Consider the following 26,794-nt stretch of genomic DNA (forward strand, 5'->3'; position numbering starts at 1 on the left):
CTTCCCACTCATGCCTGATGCTTGTGACTCCCTCTCCTGAGAGTAAGACTGAGATAAGAGACTTACTGATAATTAGGAGAGGGATCCTATTCCATGTGTTAGTAGCAGTCTGTCTGTGCAGCCTCAGGGGTATTGCATTGGCAAAGATGAAACCCCTGGAAGAAGTGGAACCCATGACTGATGGTGGAGGAATAGAAACTATGTGAAGAAATAGCTGGGTCTGAGGTAAGGGAAAAATTATGCAGGAACTGATGAGAATAGGAAGAGCTGCTGATTTGGAAGTTGGGAAGAAAACAGGGGGAAGAGTTGGAATACTTCAGGAACACAGTGATGGCATGTTCTGTGGCATGGAGGCAAGTGTAAAGAAGAGAGACACAGTAAATAAAGGCTTAGTAGATCTGTATTGTGGAAGTTTTTCCCTTGTGTTAGAGCCACAGGTGAGTCAGAGAAGCTGTGCCTGAATTCTATGGACTCAGAAAATTCAGCTTTGTAATTAGCAGAAAATAACTAAGTAAGAGTTCTAGACATATGACAGTAAAGTTCAGAGTATTGGTTTAAGGGATATGAATACTGATATTTTACTGATAACTGAAAAAGTTGTACATTGAAATACCTTTAGGGTTTTACTTTATAAGATAGCCCTTTTTTGTGAGAGAAGTTAACATATATGGGTTTGTTGCAGTGTTTTAATGTTCATCTACATTAAGTGAGACTTTTAAGCATACTTCTAAACAGTCAGAAATTCCAGTTGGTGGGTGATCAGTGAACTTAAGCCTTTCTATCTCTACAGTGTAAAAAAATCTGTTATATCTATTACAGTTCTGTGCTCCTTATCACCAATTTTCAGAGGCTTGTAACATCAGTAGAGGCATTGCTGTGCAAACAAGCTGTGCTCGTGGCTGGGTGAAGAATGGCCTGGACTGCTGGGCCCAGGGAGGTGGTGGATGGAGCTCTGTCCTGCTGGAGGCCAGCCACCAGTGGTGCTCCTCAGGGTCAGTGTGGGGCCCAGTCCTGTTTAATGTCCTTATCAATGATCTGGGTGAGAGGACTGAAAGCTCCCTCAGTTTGTAGATGGACACGAAGTTGTGCAGGAGTGATGGAGGGCAGGAAGGCTCTGCAGAGGGATCTGGACAGGCTGGATCGATGGGCCAAGACCAGCTGCAGGAGGTTCTGCAAGGCCAAGTGCCAGATCCTTTTCCTGGGCCACAACAACCCCAGGCCGTGCTGCAGGTGGGGGAGGAGTGGCTGGAAAACTGCCCAGTGGAAAAGGACCTGGGGGTGCTGCAACACAGCCTGAACATGAGCCAAGTGGCCAAGGCAGCCAGTGGCATCCTGGCCTGGATCAGCAATAGGGAGTCTGGCAGGAGCAGGGCAGGGATTGTCCCCTGTGCTGGGCATGGTGAGGCCACACCTCAAGTGCTGTGTCCAGTTCTGGGCCCCTCACTGCAGGGCAGACATTGGGGGCTGGAGAGAGTCCAGAGAAAGGAAATGGGGCTGGGGAAGGGTCTGGACAGTCCTGTGAGGAGCAGCTGAGAGAGCTGGGGGTGTTCAGCCTGGAGAAAAGGAGGATCAGGAGAGACCTTACCACTCTCTATAACTGCCTGAAGAGCGATAATAGCCAGGTGGGGGTCGGCTTCTTTTCCCAAGTAACAAGACATAGGACAAGAGGAAACAGTCTCAGGTTGTGCCACGGAGGGCTTAGATGGGATATGAGGAGAAACTTCTTCGCTGAAACAGTTGTCAAGCATTAGAACAGGCTGCCCAGGGAAGTGGTGGTGTCACCACCCCTGGGGTTATTTAAAGCTGTGTGGATGTGGCACTGAGGGACATGGTCGAGTGGTGGGCTCAGCAGTGCTGGGTTAATGTTGGATTCCATGATCTTAAAGGCATTTTCCACTTAAAAAATTCTGTGGGTCTATTCTAGTGCTGGTCACAGGTTTTGTGTGCCATTGAAGGGGGGTGCCCTGCTTAAACCATAGGGCTGACACGACTTTAGACATTTTAACTTTTTCCTGTGTGCCAAAAAGTATTTAAAAAGGCACTTCAGAGTTCTAAAGTAATTTATGGGAGCAGTACAAATCGTGAAATGTTATCTCAAGTTTTCATGAGCCTTTCTGATGCAGGTGGTGAGGCAGTGAATCCTGGCTGCAACAATGGCTGGTGGGAAGGAGCAGAGAATTTGGGAAGTGTGTGTTAATGCTTCCCATGAATAGTCCCAGCATGCAGTGATTCATGATTCAGATGTTTACTGAGTAAGAAGTGGTATCTATTTTTACTGACATTGAAGGGGGTTTCTTTTTTAAATAAGAACAATCTTACAGTAATTTTGGCAGCTTACAAATTAGTGCAAAAAGAAGACTTGGACCAAACTTATCTGTAGTTGTCTTTGCAGGTAGAAGAAGGAACTTCTCACCTCTCACAAAAATGTAGAGTTGGATATTAGCTGAGATTCCACCAAGCATGGTGTAACAGGATGAGCTTCAGCACTTGGAAAGGAAAGCTTTAGCTGAATTTAAGAAGCAAGCATTAGAGTTGGGTGGCAAACGTGTTCTTCAAAATAGCTACATTTAATATTTAACCAATTTCTCCTGAATTCATCTATCTTAAATTTCCCAAGATTAACCTTTTTGATCAGATGACATGACTTCATGAAGAACTCAAAGTGAATGTAAAAATACTTGAAAGCAGGTATTTCATACCCCTACCTCCTCTAGACATTTGTCTGCTCTTCTGTCTTCTCCATCTTCTAATGATGCACTACTGGACAATACCTCCTGCTTGGTCTTGCTCAGTCTTTCTGCATCTTCTGACCAGAACATGGGTGGTGTGAAGGACTAAAGCTCCTACAGACTCAGTTTCCTGTAAAGACACAACACCATTTAACACAGAAAAATGAATTTCAAGTATCAAGGACTGATTCACTGTTTGGATAATTCATCTTGCAATTCAAACCTTTCCACTGTCTATAGAAACACTGATGGGTTTGCAGGCAAAACCAGTGAATTGAATAATAAAAGATATACTTAAAATATTGAATCACATCTGGTATTCAAATACTACATGAAATTCTGTTTATGCCATTACTGTCAAAATACAATTGGAGGTAATTTTTGTATGTTGTTTTGTTTTGGTTTTGGGAAGGTATCCCCATACAGCAGTTGTCTAGGGTTTTTTTATAGTTTTTGTTGGGTTCATTTTTCAGTTTCCAAGTATCCTGCTGCCCTATTAGCTGGAATGGATCTGAATCACTAAAATGTAGAACCTGAAATCTTCCTGTCAAGTTGGCTTATTTTGGAAGTCAAAGCCAAGTTTTACTTCCACTTAGAAATGGAGTTAAGCAGTGCTTGTATATTCCAAAGTTCGATTTCAATGTCACAGCTTGCATTACTTGATGACACTGAAAAGTTTCATGAATAGAAGTATACTTAGGCACCCTGTCCTTGGCACCATGTGTTTGACACCCTCCCAAAAGCTGGCCAGCTGGACCTTGCCTGAATGTGTTTTGTAGTCTGCAGCAACACCTGCTGGACAGAATTGTTAACTGAGCACTGACTTTTGTCTTTGAAGTGTTTGTGTGCTGGTGTGACACTCGACCCTGATTGTTAGAAGGCACTGTCTTGTTCTGCAGCAGTGACTGAGCATTCTTGGTAGCAGTAGCTCAGGTAAGAGCGTTTTCATTTGTCCATCCCAGTCACCCCTTTTGACTGTGTAGGCTTGGAAAGGGCACCCTCACCATGTGTCTGTAAATATGGTGTGTAATGTGTGCATGTGTTTAATAAACCCCTGTGTTGCTACCTACAAATATCCCTGCTGTAACTGGGCTTGGGGACCTGGCTCTAAACATGGCCAGCAGAGTGAAACCAGGCTGAGCCCTGCTGAGCCCTCCCCTCCTCCAGGGAAGCCTGGAACCCTCGGAGGGAGCTGCTGAGCCCAGCAAAGGCTCTCAGCTCCAGAAACGCGGCACAGAGAAAGCAGGAGGAAACTGGGCAGGACAGCACTCAGGAAACTGCTCCTGGCTGAGAGCAGGAACTGGATGGAGATTCTGTTTTCCCAAAGTATAATGGGACTGGGCTAGGGGAAAGGGAGGTGCCCCGAGGAGAGAATATCGCTGGGCCTAATTAAACAGGAAGCAATTTATTATTGTTTAACATGTTGCTCAGAGATCTGACGTTGTGCACGCCTAAAAATGAACTTGAAATTCTGGAAAGTCTTGAAAAAGCTGAAGCATTGGCTTCAAAGATCTTCCTTTTGCCTGTCATTTGACTCCCTTACAATACACAATATGAGCATTTAGCATGACATCTGAATTATCATGCTGGTCTAAACTGATTTCTCTTTGAGTCAAGATGAAAGCAGACTAAGTGGCCTGACTGTGATTAATGATCTCCTGTGTATCCCTCAGATTGCTGCCAGACAAGGGAGCTGATGGACATAAAACCTGCTGCTGCTGCTGAATTTATACACAGGAAGATTCTACGTGTTCAGCCTGCATCCTGATGGAGGAGATCTTGTTCATCTGTTGATTTACAGACAGCAGAAGGCACCACTAATGGAAGTATTTTAGGCAAGGTGTTTCACAGGATAGGGGTGGGGGGACAGGAGAAACACCTGCTATTCACAGAATCACAGAAATTCTAGGTTGGAAGAGACCTTTAAGATCATCGAGTCCAACCCATGTTCTACAACCTCAACTAGATCATGGCACCAAGTGCCGCATCCAGTCTTTTTTTAAACTCTTCGAGGGATGGTGACTCTACCACCTCCCTGGGTAGATGATTCCAGTATTTGACCACTCTTTCTGTAAAATACTTCCTCCTTAATTCTAGCCTGTATCTCCCTTGGCGCAGCTTGAGACTGTGTCCTCTTGTTCTGTCTGTTGTTGCCTGGAGAAAGAGACCAACCCCCAGCTCACCACAGCCACCCTTCAGGAAGTTGAAGAGAGTGATAAGGTCACCCCTGAGTCTCCTTTTCTCCAGGCTGAACAACCCCAGCTCCCTCAGTCGTTCTTCATATGGCTTGTGTTCCAAGCCCCTCACCAGCCTCGTTGCTCTCCTTTGAACACACTCAAGCATCTCAACGTCCTTCCTAAAGTGAGGGGCCCAGAACTGGACGCAATACTCCAGGTGAGGCCTCACCAGTGCTGAGTACAGGGGAAGAATGACCTCCCTGCTCCTGCTGGCCACACCGTTCCTGATACTGGCCAGGATGCCATTGGCCTTCTTGGCCACCTGGGCACACTGCCGGCTCATGTTCAGCCGACTGTCAACCAGCACCCCCAGGTTCCTTTCCGCCTGAGCACTGTCCAGCCACACCATTCCTAGCTTATATCGTTGCAGGGGGTTACTGTGGCCAAAGTGCAGGACTCAGCACTTGGACTTATTGAACTTCATCCCATTAGATTCTGCCCATCCATCCAACTGTTCCAAGTCCCTCTGCAAAGCCCTCTGTCCCTCTACAAGATCAATACACGTCCAGCTTAGTGTCATCTGCAAATTTGCTAATAAAGGACTCTAAGCCCTCATCCATGTCATCAATAAAAATATTAAACAGAACTGGCCCGAGCACAGATCCCTGAGGGACACCACTGGTGACTGGTCGCCAGCTGGATGCAGCACCATTCACCACCACTCTCTGGGCCCGGCCATGCAGCCAGTTCTGAACCCAGCAAAGAGTGTTCCTGTCCAAGCCACGGGCTGCCAGCTTGTCTAGGATTCCCAACCTTTAGCAGTGTCACCAACCCTAGGTGATGTTTCTGCCTCTGCAGCTCTTTCCTCTTGCCTCTTTCCATTCTCATCTACTTAGATTCAGGGCAGAATCTCCTCATATATTTGATCCATGTGTTTGCACATGGGATTTTAAACTCCTTTTGATCCCGTAGACATTGGGTAAGGCTGGATTGATGGGCCAAGGCCATTGTATGAGGTTCAACAAGGTGAAGTGACAGTCCTGCCCTTGGGTCACAACAACCCTGGGCAGTGCTGCAGGCTGTGGGCAGAGTGGATAGAGAGCTGCTCAGGGAACAGGATTGGGGTGCTGTCCACAGGGGCTGGACATGAGCCAGAGTGGGCCCAGGTGGCCCAGAGGGCCAAGGGCATCCTGGCTTGTGTCATAAACAGGTGGGCAGCAGAGCCAGGGCAGGGATTGTCCCGCTGTGCTGTGTCCAGTCCTGTGAGGAGCAGCTGAGGGGGTGTTCAGCCTGCAGAAAAAGAGGCTCAGGGGAGACCTGGTTGCTCTCTGCAACTGCTTAAAAGGAGGCTGTAACCAGGTGGGGATCAGGCTCTTCCTCCAGGTAACAGTGACAGGACAACAGGGGAACAACCTCAAGCTGCTCCAGTAGAGGTTTAGATGGGACATCAGGAAAAATTTCACTGAAAAGGTTGCTAGACAGTGGAACAGGCTGTCCACAGAAGTGGTGGAAGCACCATCCCTGGAAGTCAAAAAATATGTGGATGTGGGACTGAGGGAAATGGTTTAGTGGTGACCATGGCAGTGCTGGGTTAACAGGAGTGCCCAATGATCCTCTTTTCCAACATTGAAGATTCCTTGATTCTGACTGACTTTCCTCTACTTTAACCTTGCTTAAATGCCTTTCTCCATTGGCTATTTCTCTTTCCAGTTTCCACTCCAAAAGATGGGATATTGCAGCACACATGGAACTGAATTTCCTCTTCCTCTCTGCAGGTAAGGTGTCTGTGGTATTTTGTTCTCTATGGTGAATCCTGTAACTCTGTGAGAAACACCTTATCAGCTGAAAGTGTAGAGTAAGAAGTGTGTTACCAGGGAGGAACTGAAAGGTAACCTGTGTTTTACCCCTACATTATGTTTGTTTTCTGAAGTTTAAATAAAAATGCATGTATTGTGCACATGTGTATAAATAGTAGAAAACCATAATGAAATAGTTGTGCCTTGCTGTAATCCCTTTAAAGATGGCTCTGAAAGTCTTAGAAGTGAATGGAAAATTTTTCTTTTTTTTCTTTTTCTTTTTTTTTTTCCTAGGAGAGAATAAACTGCCATTCTGATTCAGCATCTAATGCTGCTTCTTGTTTCACCTAAAACTACTGAAGTATTTTAAAATAGCAGAAAAGACAAATTCCTCAGATGGCTTGAGGATTGTGTCATGCTATTATGTCAAATATACTTACTGCTTTTTACACTCTCCCCCACTGTTTCCTGGAGATGTTTTATGGCCGGAGAAGTCTATTCAGAAACTAACACATTGATAATAAACCCCAGCATTTGCTTCAGTTTTATTTTCTCCTGAAACATTGCTGTGAAGTGGCAGATATTGGAAACACAGTTTGCTGCAAAGTTGCCTTAACGGTCTTCAATTTCTGTTTGCTTCCATTTAGTTTTCCTGTGGAGAATGAAAATGACTGTTCCAGCCAAGGCTGGGAAGATTTTCCCTGGGCTAACAATGAGCAGAGAACTGAAGTGCTGGAATTCTTTCCTTGATGTCAGTTTAACTGACTCAGTGGCATAAAACAAAATTAGTAACGGTTCAAGTGCGTAATCTTTCCTCTGGTTAGAACTTCCCTGACAAATACTTATTATTTGGCTAACAAGGGGTAATTAAGCTTCTGCAAAGAGGACCAAGAGAAAAGTGATTGACCCCTCCAGGCTGAGCCTCAGCAGGGTCTAACTAAAGCTCCTTCCTGAGACTGAGTCACTCCGTGAGACAGAGCCAGTCTTCCCTCCCCTCAGTCATGTTTTTCACTCTGGTGAGGAAACAAAATTAGAATAAGCACAGATTTTAAATGAAGCTGCTGAGCTCTCAGACAACTTTCAGGAAAAGCAGAAGTATGTGAAGTTGCATCAGAACTTGCTTTTGAACCAGGCAAGCAATTTAGAGTTTATGTAGTGCTATCAAGGGTTTCTTGGTTAAGTGTGATTGCTGTTAATTAATGGTTAATGCATTACATGTCAATCTTATCTTCAAAGGTTCAGAATGTAAAGTCTTTGATAAGCAAAGATCCAGATTAGCATATGAAATAGAAGGGTTCCTTAAAATAACTCACACTTTGGGTGTGGATGCAGTTAGTCCTGTAACTTTGTTAAAGCTATTTTGGGTGAGCATAAAAAACAAAGGTTTCTTTCCACAGCAAGTTTGTCTGAATATGATCTTCACTTTAACTGGTTTTGCTCAGTTAGCTCAATCCTATAAGAACACTGAGGATTTAAATATGAGTATGGTTATATAAAACAATGTACTAGGTTTATGCACAACTTGTAAGCATCCTCTTGATTAACCTACCGAGTGCTGGAGCAGCTGAGACTTGTGTAAACCACTCATTTTAATGAAACATTTAAGCATGGACTGCTAACCTAGTGACCTGAATGGGACTATTTATATTCTGAGTGGAAAACAAATCCTGTTCTGGCAAAGGATTTTAGCATGTCATTTAAATCAGCACTAACAGAAGCCAGCAAAAAGAAGGAAGAGAAAATGAAAAGCAGCACACAGGGTTTTAGTGTGTTTAATTTTTTCTGTATGTTTCTTGTTTGTTTGACTGATTGGTTGTTTGGGGTTTTTTTGTTGTTGGTTGGTTTTCATATGTGTGGGTGTGATGGGGTTTCATTGTTTTTTACCATTTGTGGAGCATTTAGTTTGCATTTTGTTTTTCCACTCTATTTTTTTTACCAACAATCCAAACTGCCAGAAAATCACTGAACTCTGTTCAAAGCAGAGATTAAGTCCCTGCCATTAGAAGATTGATGTGTGAACTACATTAATTGCTTTTCCTGAGTGACTTTTCACTGACTCTAACTGTATTTTAATGCACTTTAGGAAGGGTCTTCTGTGTTTACTGGTGACCTTGTGGGTGCTCAGCTACCAACTTATCTGCATGTATAAAAGTTGTCTCCTTCTTAAGTGGAATAGCTGTCTTCTAATTGGGGAAATGCTAATGTATTTAAGATGGCAGATGTTTCTGGTAATAGTAACATCTGCAATGTTAGCAAATCAGATTCATTAGGAAATATGATCAAAATAATTTTTTATGTTAATAATTTAGTTCAGAGTATCCATCTTGAGGAAAGAGCACAAATAATTATCTGTGGATTCCAAAGTCCTGAATAAACTATGGAGCAAAAGCTTGGGAAAAAGGAGGGAGAAAAGGCTGTTAGAGTTTGCTCAGTGAATAAGGCAGATTGTGTTGGGCAACTGACTGTGCTACTGGGCGGCCATAACATCTTTAAAAGATATCTCTAAAGAATAAAAATCTGTGGGTGATTATAGTCTCCATCACATAGAGAAAACCAATCTTATGATTTATCACCTATGAGAATTAGCAATACTTCATACAGTGGGCTTTGCTGCCTGCTTACCTGCCCTGCTGCACCCACAGGATCAGTAGTCCATGCAAGTTAGGTCTGAGACTGCCCAGCCTGTGCTGAGCTGTGCTGTCTGTCCAGCCTGGCCTCCAGGCCCACGGGGGACAATCTCCCTCACTGATTGTCCCACAGGATTATTGGGGCAGGTCCTGCGTTGTACCTGCAATGACAATCCCCGCGTGCCCTGCGCTTCATCTGAAAATGGCAGCAAAGGGTTCTGGCATGAACATTTTTTATGTATGGCCATGAAACAATGTACAGAGTTGTCTCCTTGTACAAAACTCCTGTAATAGCTTGAATGACCAGAATGGTGTAAATTTTCCATGGGCAGGATCTGCGTGATGTGCTGCACCTGGTTGATGCGGGACAGCCCAGGGTTCCTGAAGGAATGTAAGGTTATCTACACTGTTCTCTCCATTATAATGTTGGCTGCAAGAAATGGTATTTTAAGTGACACTTTAGAATCTGAGTGCCTTTCTTACTGGAATCACAATAAACCAGCACCACCTGGTACAAAAGAGTTGTCAAACTGTACTTGCCAGAACTATTTCATTTGGAGTGCTTTTTTGTTCTGATGATGCAATTGGCCGAAGACTAAAATTGGGCAAAACCTAATTTTTTCCCCTGCTGTTTATTATGTGTCTTGAGTTAGGGATCTTAATGGTTCTGTGTGAAAGCCATGAAAATAAAACTCTCAAGTGATCATGGGCTGTGTTGTGTGAATGACAGTCTCAGTGCTCAGAGCAATGTACGTGGGTTACAGAGAGACAGAAAAGTGTGAAATTTTCTATCAATTGCAGGAAATAGTGCATGCAGGACTCCTATTTATCAGCCTCTGTCAGTCAGTAAGTGTTAGAGAGTTCGGTACCATCTAAGACCATGCCCATCATCCCTCACTTGTTCCCCATTGTCCTTTTCTGCAGAGTGAGCTCACAGAGACGCTCTCTGTGTGTGGCTCCTCTTTGGGCCTAGGGCTCCAGTGCATTTGGGGTTTGGATCCTGGCTGTGCTGCTGACATGATTTATGGTATTTGCTCCTCAGACTGAAATGCTGAAGACATCCATCAAGATGTACAAAAAGGCCATTCCATTTCTCTCCCCAAAGCTGGTCTGGAGAGGTATTTTTGGCTAAGCAGACCAACTAACACAGCACTTAGCCAAAACTATAGGGAGTCCTATGTTTTGACATGGAAAAAAGACCATTGAGATCACAGCACATACATAATAAATAATAATTTTCTTTTCCTACAACATGCAGAAGAAATTATGCATAAATTTATTTCATAATCTCTGTTGAAGTCCTTGCACAGCTGCTGTCCTCACCAGAGCTTATTCCCATCCCACAGCATTAAAGAAGACTTAACGCAATAAACCTACCCCAAACACCCAACAACTCTCAAAAAAACTTCCAACAACACAAGTCCTTCCTCTTGGTCACGTTTTGCCTGGCTTCAGCTCTGGAGGCAGTGGAGCAGGAGGTGTTTTATCTCTCCCCTGCACTGGGATTGCACTGCGCTCTCTCCAGCTGCGCACAGCCTTCCTTCCAAGCTGTTTGTGGGGCAGAAAAAATCCAGGAGGAAAGCTGCTCTCCTTACTGTGAGGTACACCCTGCTGGGAACATTGGACCTGAGGCTTTCATAAATTCCATTCACAGACTCAACTCTATTCCTGTTCTTCAAAACCCCCCAGTTTTCTAGGGGGGAATTATTTGGAAATACAGAACAGTATCAGGCTCACTGACATATTCATGACAGCCTGCATTACCATGTAGTGCTTATTTTATCTTTCCAGTAGCATGTCACAATGACAATTTTTTATTGTTTTATTTACCATCTCATCTGAGGTAAAAACCCTGAACAGTGTTTTAACTGTGCTGAAGAACATGAAAGCGACCAATGTTAATTTATGCACCCATGTTACACCGAGCCATCAGAAATAAACTGAAAGGGACAGGATCCAGCACTGGTCCATTTAAACGAGCGCATTTCCTAGTAAGAATAAAAGGCAGACCTGGGGCAGCAGAGGAAGCCTGGCGGGCCGGAGGACGCCGAGCCGCAGGGCCGGGCAGCGCTGAGGGGCGCGGGCCGCTGCCCCGGTTCCTGGGCCGCCGGGGCCGGACGCTGCTGCCGGGGCGGTGCCAGCGGGGCCGGGCCGGGCCGGGCCGCGCCCTCGGGGCCGGCGCAGGCCGGGGCACAGCGGCGGCGGCGGGCGCGGGCCGGGAGCGGGCCGGCCATGGTGGGGCTCAAGGAGGAGCTGCTCAAGTCCATCTGGCACGCCTTCACCGCCCTCGACCTCGACCGCAGCGGGAAGGTCTCCAAGTCGCAGCTGAAGGCAAGCGGGGGGCGGCCGGCCCGGTGGGGTGCGAGGGGTCGGTCCCCGCCGAGCGCTGGCGCCGCGGGCACGGGGCGCGGGCTGGGACCTGCCGGCGGCGGCCGCGCTGGGGGCACACGGCGCTCGCTTTGGGGCTCTCTTTGGGGCTCTGTAAATCGCGGTCTCCCCGCCGTTCGTGCCACGGCATCGCTGTCCCTGCGGGCCCCGGCCGCCTCCGTCCCGCGGGCGGCTGGCGCGGAGCCGTCCTGGAGCCCGGGCAGGCTGATTTCCATTCCGCTCCGTCCTCCCCGGGATGTCAGCGCACAAACCCTTGTTGTGCTTCTGGTCCGCTTTCAACCGCATGTCCTTGCTACCCTTTCTGGCCAAAATCTTTTGTGGGGTAGCCACAAGGTCCTATCTATAGGGATTGGCTGCGTCCAAGTGAAATTCACAGCTTGCCAAGGGGAGAGAGAGGTTCCACAGTGCCCTCTTATTTGGATATAAACAGGAGAATTAGTCAAGAGGCTCCAACTGTGCCATTCTTTCCTTAGCTTATACGCTGGAGTAGTGTTTGTGCTCTTAAAAGAACTCTCAGGCAGCTCGCTGAATCCAGTCCCGTCTTGCCCCTGCTTTATGGGAACGTCTTGGCCTGGGAATAATAGCAGGAATCTGGCTAAATAAATATTTTGAATAAGAACGCAACACCTGTTGACATTAGAGACTGTGGGTCCTTGTGCTCGGCGCTGGGGCTGCGTGGGCAGCAGTGGTCAGCCGAGGTTTGTGCCTTTCGTGCGATTCACTCCACCAGCCGCAGTGCCCGTGCTCTGGGTGCTGTTCCCTAGCGTGGCTGTGGTCGCTCACGGACTTTATTTTTAGCATTATGTAATGAGGGTCCGGAGCGTGCTTCAAGCAGCCTGTTCCTCTTCTCCTTTTCTTCTGCTGGGGTGATGGGGCTGTGAGATGGAGCCGGACTCGGCCAGAAGTGACGGCGGGGCAGGATCCGGGCCAGACGCCAGACCTGGCTGTGAACTCCAGCTGAAATGTGTGCAGGCCCTGGGTTCTTCACAGGGGTGTCAGTGAAAGCGAGTGTTTGTGTTCAGCCTTGCAGGATGAACTGAAGCAGGTTTTTTTCTTTTTTATTTTATTGGTCTGCTTTTTTATAGGAATCCTGTTTTCCTGTCATGCTGCCCACCATAACTGATGTGCTCTGTGCACTCACCCTGAGGGTGTCTGCAGATGTCGTGGTGCAGGCCAGTGCAAAACCTCAGGTGATAGAATGGTCTCTTCGAGCTAGTGGTCTCTTATAAGCTCTTGGAGATCTCTATCACACCCGAGATAGCTCAGCTACTTCAGATGGTATAAAATCAGCAGAATGGCTTCTGTGGCAGTGTTGGAAACAGAAAAGTTTTAATAAAAGGCAAAATAACACAGCTCATTACGGAGAAAAACGGAGCTAAGTGTAAGATGCCCTTGCTCCTGGTAAAACACCTCACAAAAGTGATTAGTTCCTTTGTTGTCTTCTTTTTCTAGTAAATTGCTTAGGCAGGACTTTTTGGCTTCTGTCTAATTGGCTATCCTTAAATTTGAGGTGAAGTCCCTAAGGTCCTATGAGGTGTCTTTTTACCTAACTGAGGAGAGAAACTTCTGAGCTTTTTTCTTTTTTAAGGAGACAAAAGATAATTTGGTCATTCTGACAACAAAGGGCACATTCCTACACTCAGGTGCTGCCCCGAAAAAAGTGGCTACAGAAGCTGCCAGTGTGCTGGTAGGCTGGTACAGTGTCATCAAAAAAAGCAGGGGTTTGTGTGTTTGTGCAGTTCTGTCTGTGACATAATTATTAATTATTCCTGTGTTAAAAATTAATATTCAATCAATATCCATAATTATTCCTGTGGGAAGTGGCAGGTGGAGGATCTGGGAGTGCAAAAACAAGTCTGAAATGAGGTTGCCACCTTCTCCTGTGGCCACCAAGAGTTAGTTTTCAGAGGGAGTAGAGGGTGTTCTTACATAGACTTTTTGTGGCAAATGCTGAATGTGGTGTCAGACTGATGGTGCTGCTGGGGAGGAAAGGTGTGCAGGGTGGCAGTAGCCCCACATGGTCAAAAAGGGCAGGCAGGACAGCAAAAGAGAAGTTCCTGTGTGATAGAGATAGGACTGTGTTGTCCTTAGAAGGTGTTTCCCAATGAAGTGTTTCTCATCATCATGAGGAAGATACAGCACTCCTGTAAAATGGAGCACTGATGATGCTTGGAGACCAACAGGTTAGTAGAGATCTGTGACATTAGAAAAATATGCTTAATAATTGAGTGGAATGGCTGTTTTTAAAAAATTATGAAAACCTTTTTGTTTTGTGAAAATGGCAGTGTTGTAACGTGCTGAACACTTCCCTTCTCAGTAAGAAAACCTACTGGCCAAGGATCTTTGGTTTCTGTAACCCAGTATAAGGTGGTGCCATCACATTTCAGGGAAATTCCTAAGGATAATACGTTTGGTTGTTAGAGGAAGTGATTTTTAGTTACTCTGCCTAGAAGTGACCTTTGATCCTTCCATAAAAATAAATAATTAACTTTAAATACTATAAGAAAAATAAATATGTGTGTGTGCGTGTTCTGTAGTTGAGGCCCTGCTGCAAAGGGTTTTCATCACACTTTGTTTTCAGTAGATCTAGAGCAGATGGATGGAGGTGAGTCAGTTTGGTCTGTTTTGTAGTCTGGAGAAACAGCAAATGCTTGAGGGCAAAAATGAGACTTGCTTGGAATAGTAAGGATGTCATGAGATGTTTTTTATCCATTTATATCTTCTGTATATATTCTGAGCTGCTGAGAGAGGAGACAGTCAAATCAGTCCTCCGTGTAATTTTGAATATTGTCTGCTTCCAGTATGGGCTGATTTTTTTGTTTGTTTGGGATTTTCCTTTTTTTCAACTGGTAGTCTTCAGAAGTTCTACTGTTAGGCTGGCTGCAGCTCTTAGTCTTTTTTTCTACATCAGCAGAAGCATTTCTGTATTCTGTTCTTGAATTACAGCTTTAAAGCTGGACACAGTCGTTGTTCTGCCAGTGTGTTTTTTGGCATGTTCAAACACTGATACAGCAAGGCTCAGGTGTAAGTTCTGTGTACACAGTTACAGCTGCTTCTGTGATTCCAGCAAGAGCTACATCCAAATTGCTTCCTTTAGATTCGATTTCATCGGTCTTACAACCTGCAGTTTTAAAATTAACTTGTTAATTCACTTTTCATCTGGGTCTTGAAACTCTGTAGTTTTACATATGGTTCCACCTGACAGCTAGCAAAATTGCTAGTAGTGTGTGTGTATGATTGGATCTTGGAAAAATCCACCAATTAGTTTTTACACCCTCTCTGGAAGCTCTTCCACTTGTTGCTTTGTGATTTGTCTCTGCTTAGGCAGTGAATTTATTTTGATGTTCTTGTTTTCCATGCTGCATTGGGGTTTATTTTCTGAGTCTTGGGGTCTTGGACTCCTGGATGCTATCTGCAGAATGTGGATGGTGAGCCACATGTGTAAATACTGTCTCACTCGGGCCTGTGTTATAACTTTGGGTGACCAAAACTACTTGTCAGGCTTAGAAGATCCATACCGGTCTGCTCTCATTTCTGGAGTGTTAGAGGCTTGTTGTACCTCTTGCCTTTGCTTTTCCCCTAGATGAGAAGTTGGTGGCCTGTGGGAAGAGGAAGAATGGTGTAATCAGGGGTGAGAGTGGAGGTCTGAGCACAGAGGAAGACCTTGAACAATGTGGTGAGGCAGGGGCAGGGTGGGAGCCTGGCCGAGTGGGCAGGACCCCGTGGGACAATCGGCTTTGTGCAGCCGTGCAGGGCAGTAGGAAATTACTCACTGTGACTCAGGGACAGGGTCCTGCTCTGGGGCTGTGAGCAGGGCTCACAGTGTGTGAGTTAGGGTAGCAGTGCTGTCGGTGAGGCGTGAAGGAGGGGTGATGTTGTGCCAGGAAAGCCCAGGCAGCCTTTTAGCCTAGACTGAACCAGGGAGCATGAGGAAATGACAGGGCCATGAGGCTGTGCTTGAGAGGAGCAGCTCCCAGTGGATCAGCAGCCTGTGTAACCTTGAGCCAGCTGTGCCCAGGTGGCCAAGGCAGCCAGTGGCATCCTAGCCTGGATCAGCAACAGGGAGTCTGGCAGGAGCAGGGCAGGGATTGTCCCCTGTGCTGGGCATGGTGAGGCCACACCTCAAGTGCTGTGTCCAGTTCTGGGCCCCTCAGTTTGGGAAGGACATTGAGGTGCTGGAGCAAGTCCAGAGAGGGGCAGCAAAGGTGGTGAAGTGTCTGGAGCACAAGTCCTGTGAGGAGCACCTGAGGGAGCTGGAGGTGTTTCTCCTGAAGAAAAGGAGACTCAGTAGTGACCTTACCACTCCACAACTGCCTGAAGAGAGCTTGTAGCCAAGTGGGGATTGGTCTTGTCTTCCAGGCAACCAGCAAGAGGACAAAAACTTAAGCTGCAACCTTAAGGAGCTTCAGGTTGGACATTAGGAAGAATCTTTCCACAGAGGGGCTGATTAGATATTGGAACGGGCTGCCCAGGGAGGTGAAGGAGTCCATGGAGGTGTCTAAAGAAACACTGGATGTGGCACTCAGTGCCATGGTCTGGTTGACGTGGTGCTGTTCTGTCATAGGGTGGACTTGATGATCTCAGAGGTCTTTTTCAGCCTAAGGGATTCTGTGATTCTCTTTTGTCAGGGAAGATGTAGAAGAAAGTTGCAGTGCAGGGAGTATGTTTGCATGGAGCCCTTCCTAAGGGCTGGGAGCCCCAGGACAGAAGGACATTTCCCTTGGCTCCTTGGGCAGGTGCAGGCTGACACCAGGGTGTGACTGGAGGCCAAGGGGTATTGTGCAGATAATGAAGGCAAAGGGAAGGGTGAAGTTTTTGAAAATGGTGATGAGGGGTGTGCAAGTGCCCAGGGGTGAAAGGAGCAAATGAAGGAACGGGAGCTGATGTGGATGAAGGACACAAGTGTCAGGAACCTGGGCTGGAGTACACTCATCCAGCTGGGAAAGAGGCTGCTGCAGAAACCCTGATGTTGAATAATGAGGCTCCAGGTGGGGTATGTGCTACCAGAGTGGATAAGGAAGCTGGACCTTGGGGCTGTGATGATGCAGGATGTGGTGTGTGTATGGTGTACCCTGGATGAAATGGCCTGGTGCTTGTGACAAGGGGCTTATATGATGCTACTTTTAGCAATGGTCATAAAAGAAAAAGGGAAAGTGCTTGTGGGTAGCCTTATTTTGGCTGGCTGGCTGGCTGCTGACATGGATGTTAGGGAGAGATGAGCCAAGAATGTCTTGGAATGAATTCACACAAAGCCACTGAATGGAGCTGTCGGGTTCTGGGATGCCAACATCTTAAAATCTGAAAAAGAGACAGGGGAGTGGGAGGACCCCCCTGAAGATGGAAAATAAAAAGAGAAAACTACCGAGAAGCTGACAATGGCTGCTGCAGGATTAGTCTGCCCTGGTAAGGGTCCCATTGTTATCTGGGCCAAATTTTTGTCACTGAGCAGTAAGTAGTCTAGCATTTCTCCCTCTCCCTGTAGAAATGCAGATCACTTTTCTGGGACATGGTTAAATGAAACTATTGAGATGGTAACAATTCAACACGTGCTGAAAGTTTTGGAAGATGGGAACTCAAGAGGGGAGCAGCTCTGGCAGAGTAGACCTGAAGGTAAAGCAGCATGAAACAGGGCATAATAAAGTAAATCCAAAGTCTGTGATGACCTTTGGCATTCAGCTTGCTTGTGCTTGTATTTGTAACAGAACACCTTCAGTGTTCCCAGGGAAAGATGGGATGCCACCAGGCATCTTCCTTAAAAACTTGCCCTTGAAAGTGAAGGAGTTGTTGTACCTGGAGTGCACTGGTGTCATGAACCCCTGGGCTGCCTGTGCTGTCTCAGACCCCAGCTGGGGACCCCGCTGTGCCCATGTGCTGTAGCAGAGATGAGTCTGTGGGCTGGGGCAGGAAATGGCCTTGGCACGAAGGAAAATTGTTAAATGTGGCATCCAGAGCAGGATAAATGCGGAAGGAGAAAGCTGCCTAGCAGCCCTGTGGGCGCTGGGGGAATAATCCTGACTGCTGCAAAACTTCCTCACGCTTGATGCAGCTTCTGCAAGGCAAGGAGATTCTTCTGTACCCCAGTTAGTCTGGTGCTCAGCTGCTTGTTGGGGTTTCTTCAAATTGTTAATTAACATAGAGTATCTTCAGGTCCAGATAATGTGATTTGAGAGAACAAAACCAAAGCAAAGGAGACCTCAGGGCAAAATTTTTCTGGCTTTCCCTGCACGTGAAGAATTCAGCTGGCCCTTGGCTGCGTTAGAGAGCGGCAGCTTTGGCAGGCACCGAGGAATTTCCTGAGTTATGAAAAGAGAGCCCTGGGCACCAGAGAGATGGCAGATAAGGCAGATCTTAGAAAATCATTGAAAGTGGAATTCTTTCCTGCTAAGTTGGTCACTTGATGTGGAAAGCACCTAGGTTTCTGTCAACCCAAGCACACCAAAAAAAGGAGAAGACAAATATGTAGAAAGCACATGATAAGAAAGTATTTTATCAAGACTTTTTAATTTGCTTTGGTAGTAAGCTGAAATCAGTCATGCTTTCAGAATATTTTTGTTAGCTGAGTATTTTGTTAGTTATAGTATTAGCAACTCCAGTGTGGTTGGAAAACAGTGATCATCTCTGTCTCTCTCAGAAATTCAAGAATCCCTCAGGCTTCTATAAATAACAGCAGAAGCCTTAAATAGAAGGGGAAGCACACGTGATAGTACATTCCCCCAACCCCATATGTAAATCACATGGACTCAAATACTTGATCTGGTTAGAGACAAGGATGGATTGAAGTGTTGATGGAGAGTGGTGTGAAGTGTGATAACTTCTAAATGCTCTTTTGCTGCTTTGGGAAGTGTAGCTTTTGTTGTGCTGTGGCTGATGCTGTTGTTTAACTCTTTATAAAATTCTAGACCTTGTTAGCTCTGATGCCTTAGTGTTAGCATACATCTGTGAAAATATGTATTTCTCATGGAAATGTCTCCTTTTCTGAAAGCAAGTTTAACTTTGGAGATTTATAGAGAGGAATGCTCCTCTGAACTGAACATACATCTTGGGCCATCTTTGTAATATTTTCTGCTAACACTTAGGTTCTGCTGTCTCCTTATCATGCATCAGAATAGTAAATGTACATTTTCTTCTTTCTTGGGGGTAGGTGGGTGGGGGAAAGCCCAGACATTTTAAGTTTGTAGCTTTGGTTTGATTTCCTAGGCTTTGGCAACTTCAGACTTTCACTTCTTCTTTTACAACTACTTCATCTTTGATGATCTTTTATGTCTACTCACCTAAATAGACATGCTTATAAGTTTTCTGCACATTTGTTTTTTTTTACTGTTTTCCCTTTGCATCACTTTGGTCTGTTTTTAAAAACTCTATATAAAACCCATAAAAGTCAGTTGCACTTCATTCCGTGTAGTTGTCGATTAAAAAAAATGGCACAAATAAAAGCATACCTTTTTGAAAAGATGTGATCTGTTTTACCTTTGTGTAATTTTTTTTAGCTGTATTTTTTTGCCTTTTTTGCATTTTTTTCTGTGCAAACTGTGGCAGGGTGTGTAATACTAAATCCTTAACCCAGCTCATGTTGGTGGTACATGATCTCCAGAGGCTCAGCTCAGCATCATGCCAAGGGGCGATGTGGGCAGCCTGTCACAGGTGTGACCTCACCCCAGACAGTGTGAACAGCCAGGGGGAGGGATGATGGTGCTTGGCTGTTTTTTGGGAAGTGCTGGTGGCACAGGAGTCCCTCCTGGCCAGGCTCTGCCTTCCTGTTGGTACTGAGGTATTGGTCTGTGCTTGCAAAGCTCAGCTCGGGCTGAAGAACTTGAGGTGTGCTGGCTAGTTTGTTTTTAGTAATTCAGTACTTCCTTAAAATTAGTCAAGTGTATATTCTCTTCTTGAAGGTCATTTCTCAAGAACAGATGTGAGTGTTAGTGGGTGTCAGGTTCGTGACATACTTCATGCAAATAGCTTTTTAAAATAAAAATTTGAGAAGCACACCTAAACCCTTCCTCTTTCTGTAACATTACTTTCCTTTGCAGCTGAGCCATGGGGTCAGTGTTGAGAAGCAGCCCAAAAGCAAGCAGATGAGAGAAATCCATAGTTAATGCTTTAATCTGAATAGTCTTTTCTTTGTAAACTAAAGCTACATATTAAATTGTTTTCTTTGTTACTCATTTTCACTAGAAATAAATATTTATAGTTTCAAAGGCTAGGTGTTTGTGGTTGTTTTGATAGCTATCTGACTTCACCCTGCAAATATTATTCTGGTGTTCCTGCATGCCTCTCCTGGTTTTCAGCTGCATGGGGATATATGTACAAAGGGGAGCTTGTGTAGCTGCATTTGTAGCTCTCTAGGGCTGGACCTCTCTGTGCTCCCATTGCTTCTGAAACAGTCAGCTCTCTGAAACCATCAAGTGAGGATTTTTTAGTTATGTTTTGCAAAGCTTTGTGGGGCAGAACTTGTGGTGACATCTAAGTGTCATTTTGCACATGGTTTTGGAGTCACAGGTCTGCTCTGGAGGGAACCCACCATGGTTGAAGCTGACAGCAGTGTCACTGGTTTCTCTTTTATCCTCAGGTCCTTTCTCACAACTTGTGCACAGTGTTAAACGTTCCCCATGATCCAGTGGCTTTGGAAGAGCACTTTAGGGACGATGATGAAGGACCAGTTTCCAATCAGGGTTACATGCCTTACCTAAACAAATTCATCTTGGAAAAGGTAAGTTTTGAATTCTCATGCTTTCTTGTATCAGCTTTTGTTGCTAGAGTGTCTTTGTGGTAGCTGGTACCTGCAGGAGGCTGCTGCTGGTGTGGAGACGCTGGTTGGGAGTGTGTCTGTGGGGTCCCCATGGTGTGGCTACTCTGGAGAGTCTGTGCCTAAAAATGGAAGGGTGCACTGCTCTCTGCATCTTGTATTTCCTGTTACATCTGGCCCTTGCCTAACTGTGTTCATGCAGAACTGTGCTCATATTAATAAAGAGTAGGCACACAGTTTGTTGGAATTGGGAGTGGGGCTGTGCCTGAGCCCCATCCCCAATGGGATACAGCTGTGAAAGGCAGGTGAGCAGTGTTGGAGGTGATGAGCCATGGAGTGCTGAGGGGTTACTGACCAATCACCAAGGGGAACAGAGGGCTCACAGGTGCAGTGCATGAACTTGAGGAGTATTAAAAGGTTGTGCTAAAGAACAAGAAGGGCAGAGGCTTGTAGCCTTCTGAAATAGTGTGGTGATGCTCTGTGTATTGTGGCTGTCTCAACTGTGACATATGCTGTGACAATAAAGCACTACAGCCTGAATTTATCTGAAAGTGTCTGGGAGCTGTAGGTTATCCCACATTATACTGCAGCTACAACAGATTATTGTCACAGACTCCTTTGCAAACAGAAAGGGTAAAAATATCTTCACTGTTTGTCACAAAGTACTTCAATAAGTAGATCCCTTCAGAAGGTTACAGTGGGTGACATTAGGGTGTGTTGTGAAGTTCTGTCTTGCAAGTTCTTTCCTTTCATGTCTGAGCATTAGTCAGTCTTCTGTTGTGCCTTGTTTCAGGAGAAACTCTGAAAAGCCAGCAAGGCTCTCCCTCTCCCTCTCCTCTCCATCATGTTGTAAAATAGGTGCTCACTGGGTTGGAAAGTGAGGAAGGCCCAGACAATGATCTTCCTGCTTTTTTTCTGTCCTCTGTTCACGTACTGGGCTGGGTAGCGAAAGCAGCTCACGTGATGGTGGAAACATCAGCTTCAACACCACTGATTTCTTGTACCCTTGAGGGCCAGCCCCAGAAACCCTCAAACTTTGATGTTGTGGCTGCAGAGATGCAGAGCTGTTTGCTCTCTTTCATTATGTGAAGAAGTCCTGAACTGGCATACTGCCGAGAAGTCCAGTGCAGCAACTGCAGATGATGCAAACTCCTCAGCCCCATTTTCTGATTTCTGCTCCTCCATTTAATAGTGGTGGAAAATGTGATGTATATAATGCAGTCTGGCAGCTTCTATCTAGTTTATCAGCTTCTCTGCCTCTCTAGTCTGTTTCTCTCCCACCCAAAGAGTATGAGAGACATGCCAAGTGTCCTGTTTGATGTGTGGGAGTTGTTGGCCTTTATTACACGTAAAGGTAACTCTTTAATGTCTTGGTTGGTTGATGCTGAAGAATCCTGCTTTGTCCCTAAGAAGTTGTGGTAGCCTTTCTGCTTCATCTTGGCTGTCTGAGATCCTGTGGAGACCAAGCAGTCTTTTTTTTCAAATTCTAGGATAAAAGAATAGGCCTTATTTTGACCAAAGGATTACAGTGGGAGAGGCTGAACCACAGTGGGTTAATACTCTTTGTAGACAGTAGCAAGCCATTAAGTAAAGAAAACCCGAAAGAGATGTGTATGGCTTTTTCAAATATAAAAATGCTTTATTGTTAAAGGGTGTTTCTAGGGAGAATAGTTATGGAAATGAAGAGCAAAATGGCATTTAAATAACACTTTTATATTAAAATGACAGACCTGGCTATGTGTAAGTAAGTAGGTATGAAAGGGAAGAGCATGACTGTATAATTTCTTGTTTTATTCATATACTGATCTGGCTTCCAGTGGTTGCCTGATGTATCCATATCATCAGTTAATCTTAAAAGATGAAAGTGTTAAGGAACAGGATTAAATTATCTGTAACTTGATGTTATTTGATCTTGACTAAATGCTTGTAAATAAGAAAATTAGTGAAGTATTTGAACAGAAGGCTGTCTTTTTGGACAGGAAAAACCTTGTCTGTGACTTCTCTTCTTTCAGAGATGAGTTTACATCAGTGCCAAAAGACAACATGCAGTGGGATGAAGTCACTGATTCATTGCTTGTCTCTTTGTTTAAAACAAACAAACAAAAAAAGCAAACAAGAAACTCCTTCTTTATTTTTCCAAGGCGTAATCTGTTATTTTAGATGGGATGATAGTAGAAAAATTGCTGTTAGTATATTCTAGTAAGCAAAGCTACTAAAAAAGGAGTCATGCTTTATACCCCAGATACACAGGAAGTTCTTAATTTCCATACAGTGAATTAATTAATTGATTCAAGCAAGAGCTACTGGTTCAAGAAAGGTTTTTTGATCTTAAGATATTTGCTCTAAGACATTCATAAATATTTTATGGATGATTTCTTAAATTTCTTTTAAAATAGTTATGTAGCTGTGACTTAGAATTTTATTGAGAGGAGTTTGTAACCTTTGGAAATAGGTATTGTACTCTTAAATGCAGTTGTAATTTTTAATTTTTTTGGTGCTAACTTATCCTACAATAAAGCTTCCTTATATAGAACCAAGGAATCATCAAGAAAGGGACAGTTGTGAAGAAAGACAGGGTAGTTAAGTGAGGTACATTTGCTACAACTAATTTCCTTTATTCACATAGGTAATTTCAGTAAATTATTTGAGTAATTAGTACTGTCTGATTGATGATTTTCAGTGTTATGCATCTTGTTACTCAGCAGATACATCTATCTAGGATTTTCTTGTGTCAGAAACAAAACCTGTAAATGTCTCTTTCAGGAGGGAGCTGTGATTTGCCAGTATAGTGTCTTCATAATTTGTTTTACTTGGTTCCTTAACCATATTTTAGCATGTTCTATTATTTACAATGTCTGTCTTTAAATACTAATTGGAAATGTTTCCCTTTCAGTGATGGCAGTGGTGCCATTTTACAGCAGGCCTTATTCAGAGCAGGGAACAGTCCTGGTGAGAGGAGACATTGTTCAAACCTCAGGTTCTCATCTTCCAGGCAACTTCATGAGTGCAAGTTACACTACCAATGCTTGTTATATTTTTGGAACTGTTATTTTGGAGAGCCAGGGCTTGTGTGCTGATGTAATTATTGTCCTGAATAGTTCCTAAGCAGTGTCTCTGTTCTGTATGACATGTGGGCTCCACAAGTCCATTTCAGAACCAAGTCTGGATTCTGAAAAAAGGGCTTTCATGTCTAAAGTGGGATTGCTGGCACTGTGGGACCTCTTCCCCTGTGGTGAGATCATTCTGAAACCTCCTGCTCAGCTGGTGCCCAGTCCTGGTGGCAGGGACGTGCTGCGGGTGACCTGGGCTTTGACAGGAGCGTGTGAGGGGCTGCACTCCTGCTTTGCTGTGGTAGCAGAACCCTTGCACCACCAGGGCATTTCCTGGGTGGCACTGCTCACTGTCAGGGTGGGAAAGCACTTCTAGAAAAGAAGTCCTGGTTCATTGGGCAAGGTAGAGAGGACACAGAAAAAGCACAGGCAACAGTAGCCAAGGAGCGAAACTGGTGAATAGAACAGAGAAGGAGGAATCCTGAGTTCTAGCCCTTCATCCAGAGGGTGTTTGTCCATTCAGTCAGTGTTTCATTCAAGATCTGTGTTTCTTGTGCAAACAAGACAGACGCTGAGCTTGTGGCTGGAGCAGCTCTGGCTTCTACAGCTGCCACCTCATTCAAAGGACAGGTCTAGCCTCTTGCATCTCCACTCACCTTGGTGGCCTCTGCAAGCATGCAAAGTCTATGATTTTTGTTGATATCTCACTCTTATGCCTGGAGACTATTCTTGTCATCAGATTGGTTTCTTGTTTACTTCTGTATTTATTTTTTTATCATTTTTCCCCTCTTCTTCCCCTCCACTCACATCATTTCATCGACTTCCCATGTCTGCCACTGACTGAGCCAGTGTGGTGTGGTCACTGTATTTGACTGCTTGCCAGACTGGGCAGGAAATCAGACAGTTTGCATTGGTGCTCTTGAGGCACCTGAGATCTGTGGTTTGGCTTATCTTTAAAAAAACCACTGACCATTACTGATCTCACTACCACAAGAGGTACAAGAACCTGTTCCTTAGATGTGTCTTCCAGAATCTCAAAGGGGCTTCCATTACAGTGCCAAACATCCTTTAATCAGTAACGCATTGGTAAAGAAATAGCATTGCTAAGTTATGGGGAGATAATAAATAGGTTTAATGTATAACTTAAACAAGGGTTGGAAAATAAAACAGTAAATGAGAGCTCTTACCTGTATAAATAATTCACAGATCTGTAGATGCAGCTGCTAGATATGATAAAGGATAATGAAAACAAGAGGGATTTTTGTATCAATGAGGTGAATGTTTGCAAGCTTGAGAAAAAGCAAAGATTTTAAGTGGATTAGCATTTGAGGAAAAAAATTATTCTGTGTTTATGAATACTTTTGAAGAGTTAGTTTGCGTAATGTGAAGTAAAAAACATACTAAGGGTGCTTCCCAATTGTTGCCTCCAATATTGCTTTTAGCATATCCACATGTGGATTTGGCTATGCTGGTTTCCAGATTTGCTATATAAAATCTCAGTAAGTCAGTGCAATAGGAGGGCAGCTGGAACTGAGTTCTGGAGGTGGTTTGGAAGCTGATGCTAGAGGAAACACAAAATGCACTGTAGCCTCCTTTCCATGGAGTTAGAGGTGTAATTAACTCAACCAGAAATTGGAGGTTGGATGTCAGTTTTACTAGGAGGAATTCCTTATTTTACCCCATGAAGGAAGTCAGGCTAGGTTGTTACAGTGCTCTTTTTGGGCCTTGGTGTTTCATGCAAACTGCAATTTTCTGCTGCTTTTTGTATGATGAAACCTGACAAACATTTTCTGTCTGCTGTTCTGTGCCATTTGTGCATATCAATTTGTTGTTCTTCAATTTCTTCTCTTTAGGTTCAAGGGAACTTTGACAAAGTTGAATTCAACAGGATGTGCTGGACTCTCTGTGCTAAAAAGAACCTCTCTAAAAGTCCTTTGCTGATTAGTGATGAAGATGCATTTAAAGTGTGGGTTATTTTTAACTTCTTGTCAGAGGACAAATACCCTTTAATCATTGTACCTGAGGAGGTAAGAAACAAAAATTTAAGCTCTTTAACTCCAGTTTGCCAAATGTCTCAGTTGAACTGGTTTAAATGTGATACTTTCTAGAGATTTAAGAGGAAATATTGTTTAGTTTAAAATTTTTATTCCCCTCTTTTAGTATTTATTGTAAGGCCTCAGATACATTTCTCTGTCTTCTAGGGTGGATATATGGGGATTTCCACAGGATACTTGAGATATTGATAGCTCTGTGTGTCTGTCATTTAAGCAGGCTGGACTAAACAGGATAAACAGGATATGCATGGATGTGATCTTTAATCACTGCACTTGCTTATAGGTGGTTACAATTTTACAAGGTCCATGTGATTCTGAATAAAAGTGCCCTCATGTTCTGTGTTATTGTGACTTGCAAGATGAGTTTCAGTCTCATGTCACCCTCCTGATGGAAAGGACAATACAGTACAATAAAGGACAAAAATTTTCTGGTGGTGTCTGTTTCTGATAAAACCAGCCAGCCCTTGAACACTCTTGCTTGAAATGTCTGAGGGAATAACACCAGAGAGATCTCTTTATATTTGCAGTTCATGAACAAGTATTGGCAGCACTCAAATAGGTATTTTAACCCTAGAGCAAGATTTTGGTATCTCCACTATTCTCCCCTTTGGGATGGGTGGGGAAAGAAGCAGAAAGATCAGAACTGTTGGCATAAATAACCCCTTGCGAAACTGTGTATGCAAATCTCAGGGGTTTGCAGTTCAGCACCGGAGGATGGAATAATAAATATTTGCAAGTGTTGAACAGCCAGGGATCAAAACAGTCTGATTAACATGCTACTCACAACATAACTGTTGGACTCCAAGGTGTTGTGCCAAACCCTCCAGTACAGATAGCTCTCCTATCAAAATAAACTCTTCAGTTTTGCTTTCTCACTCACTTTTTAGCAGGACACTTTCACTCTGCACATTTCCAGTTTTTGCCAGACTGGCCCATGCCAAGGCCCTACCTGGCATGCTGTATTCCCATGAGAAATGAGACAATCATCTTGCTTGCTGTCCCATTTTTTTCTGTTGCTTCTGGGAAGCAGGGATCATGGTTATAAAAGCTAAGACACCTCCTTTCTTAGTGCTGCTATATTTGGCTTGGTAGGTCAGAGCCACTAAAAGATGCCAAAACTGGGATTGAAATTCATGTCTCTGGTTTGTCAGTGTGTCCTGCTGTGCAGCCTGGCTTACCTGTGGGCAGACATTTCACATCTCCTGAATTGCTGGCACAGTTAAAAGCTTC

General features: G+C 44.5%; 1 protein-coding gene across 1 annotated transcript in view; it reads left to right on the top strand.

Annotated features, from left to right (window-relative positions):
- Positions 1 to 11,358: 11,358 nt before the first annotated feature.
- The window catches only part of SWAP70 (switching B cell complex subunit SWAP70), a 36,450-nt gene continuing 21,014 nt past the window's right edge, over positions 11,359 to 26,794 (top strand). Inside the window, exons 1-3 of the mRNA XM_005486653.4 lie at positions 11,359 to 11,660; positions 20,284 to 20,424; positions 25,364 to 25,537. Coding sequence (XP_005486710.1) covers positions 11,562 to 11,660; positions 20,284 to 20,424; positions 25,364 to 25,537 — 414 coding nt within the window. The 5' untranslated portion in view covers positions 11,359 to 11,561. The remainder of the gene's footprint in view (positions 11,661 to 20,283; positions 20,425 to 25,363; positions 25,538 to 26,794) is intronic.

This window comes from Zonotrichia albicollis, chromosome 6 (assembly GCF_047830755.1).
Source record: "Zonotrichia albicollis isolate bZonAlb1 chromosome 6, bZonAlb1.hap1, whole genome shotgun sequence".
Lineage (NCBI taxonomy): Eukaryota > Metazoa > Chordata > Aves > Passeriformes > Passerellidae > Zonotrichia > Zonotrichia albicollis.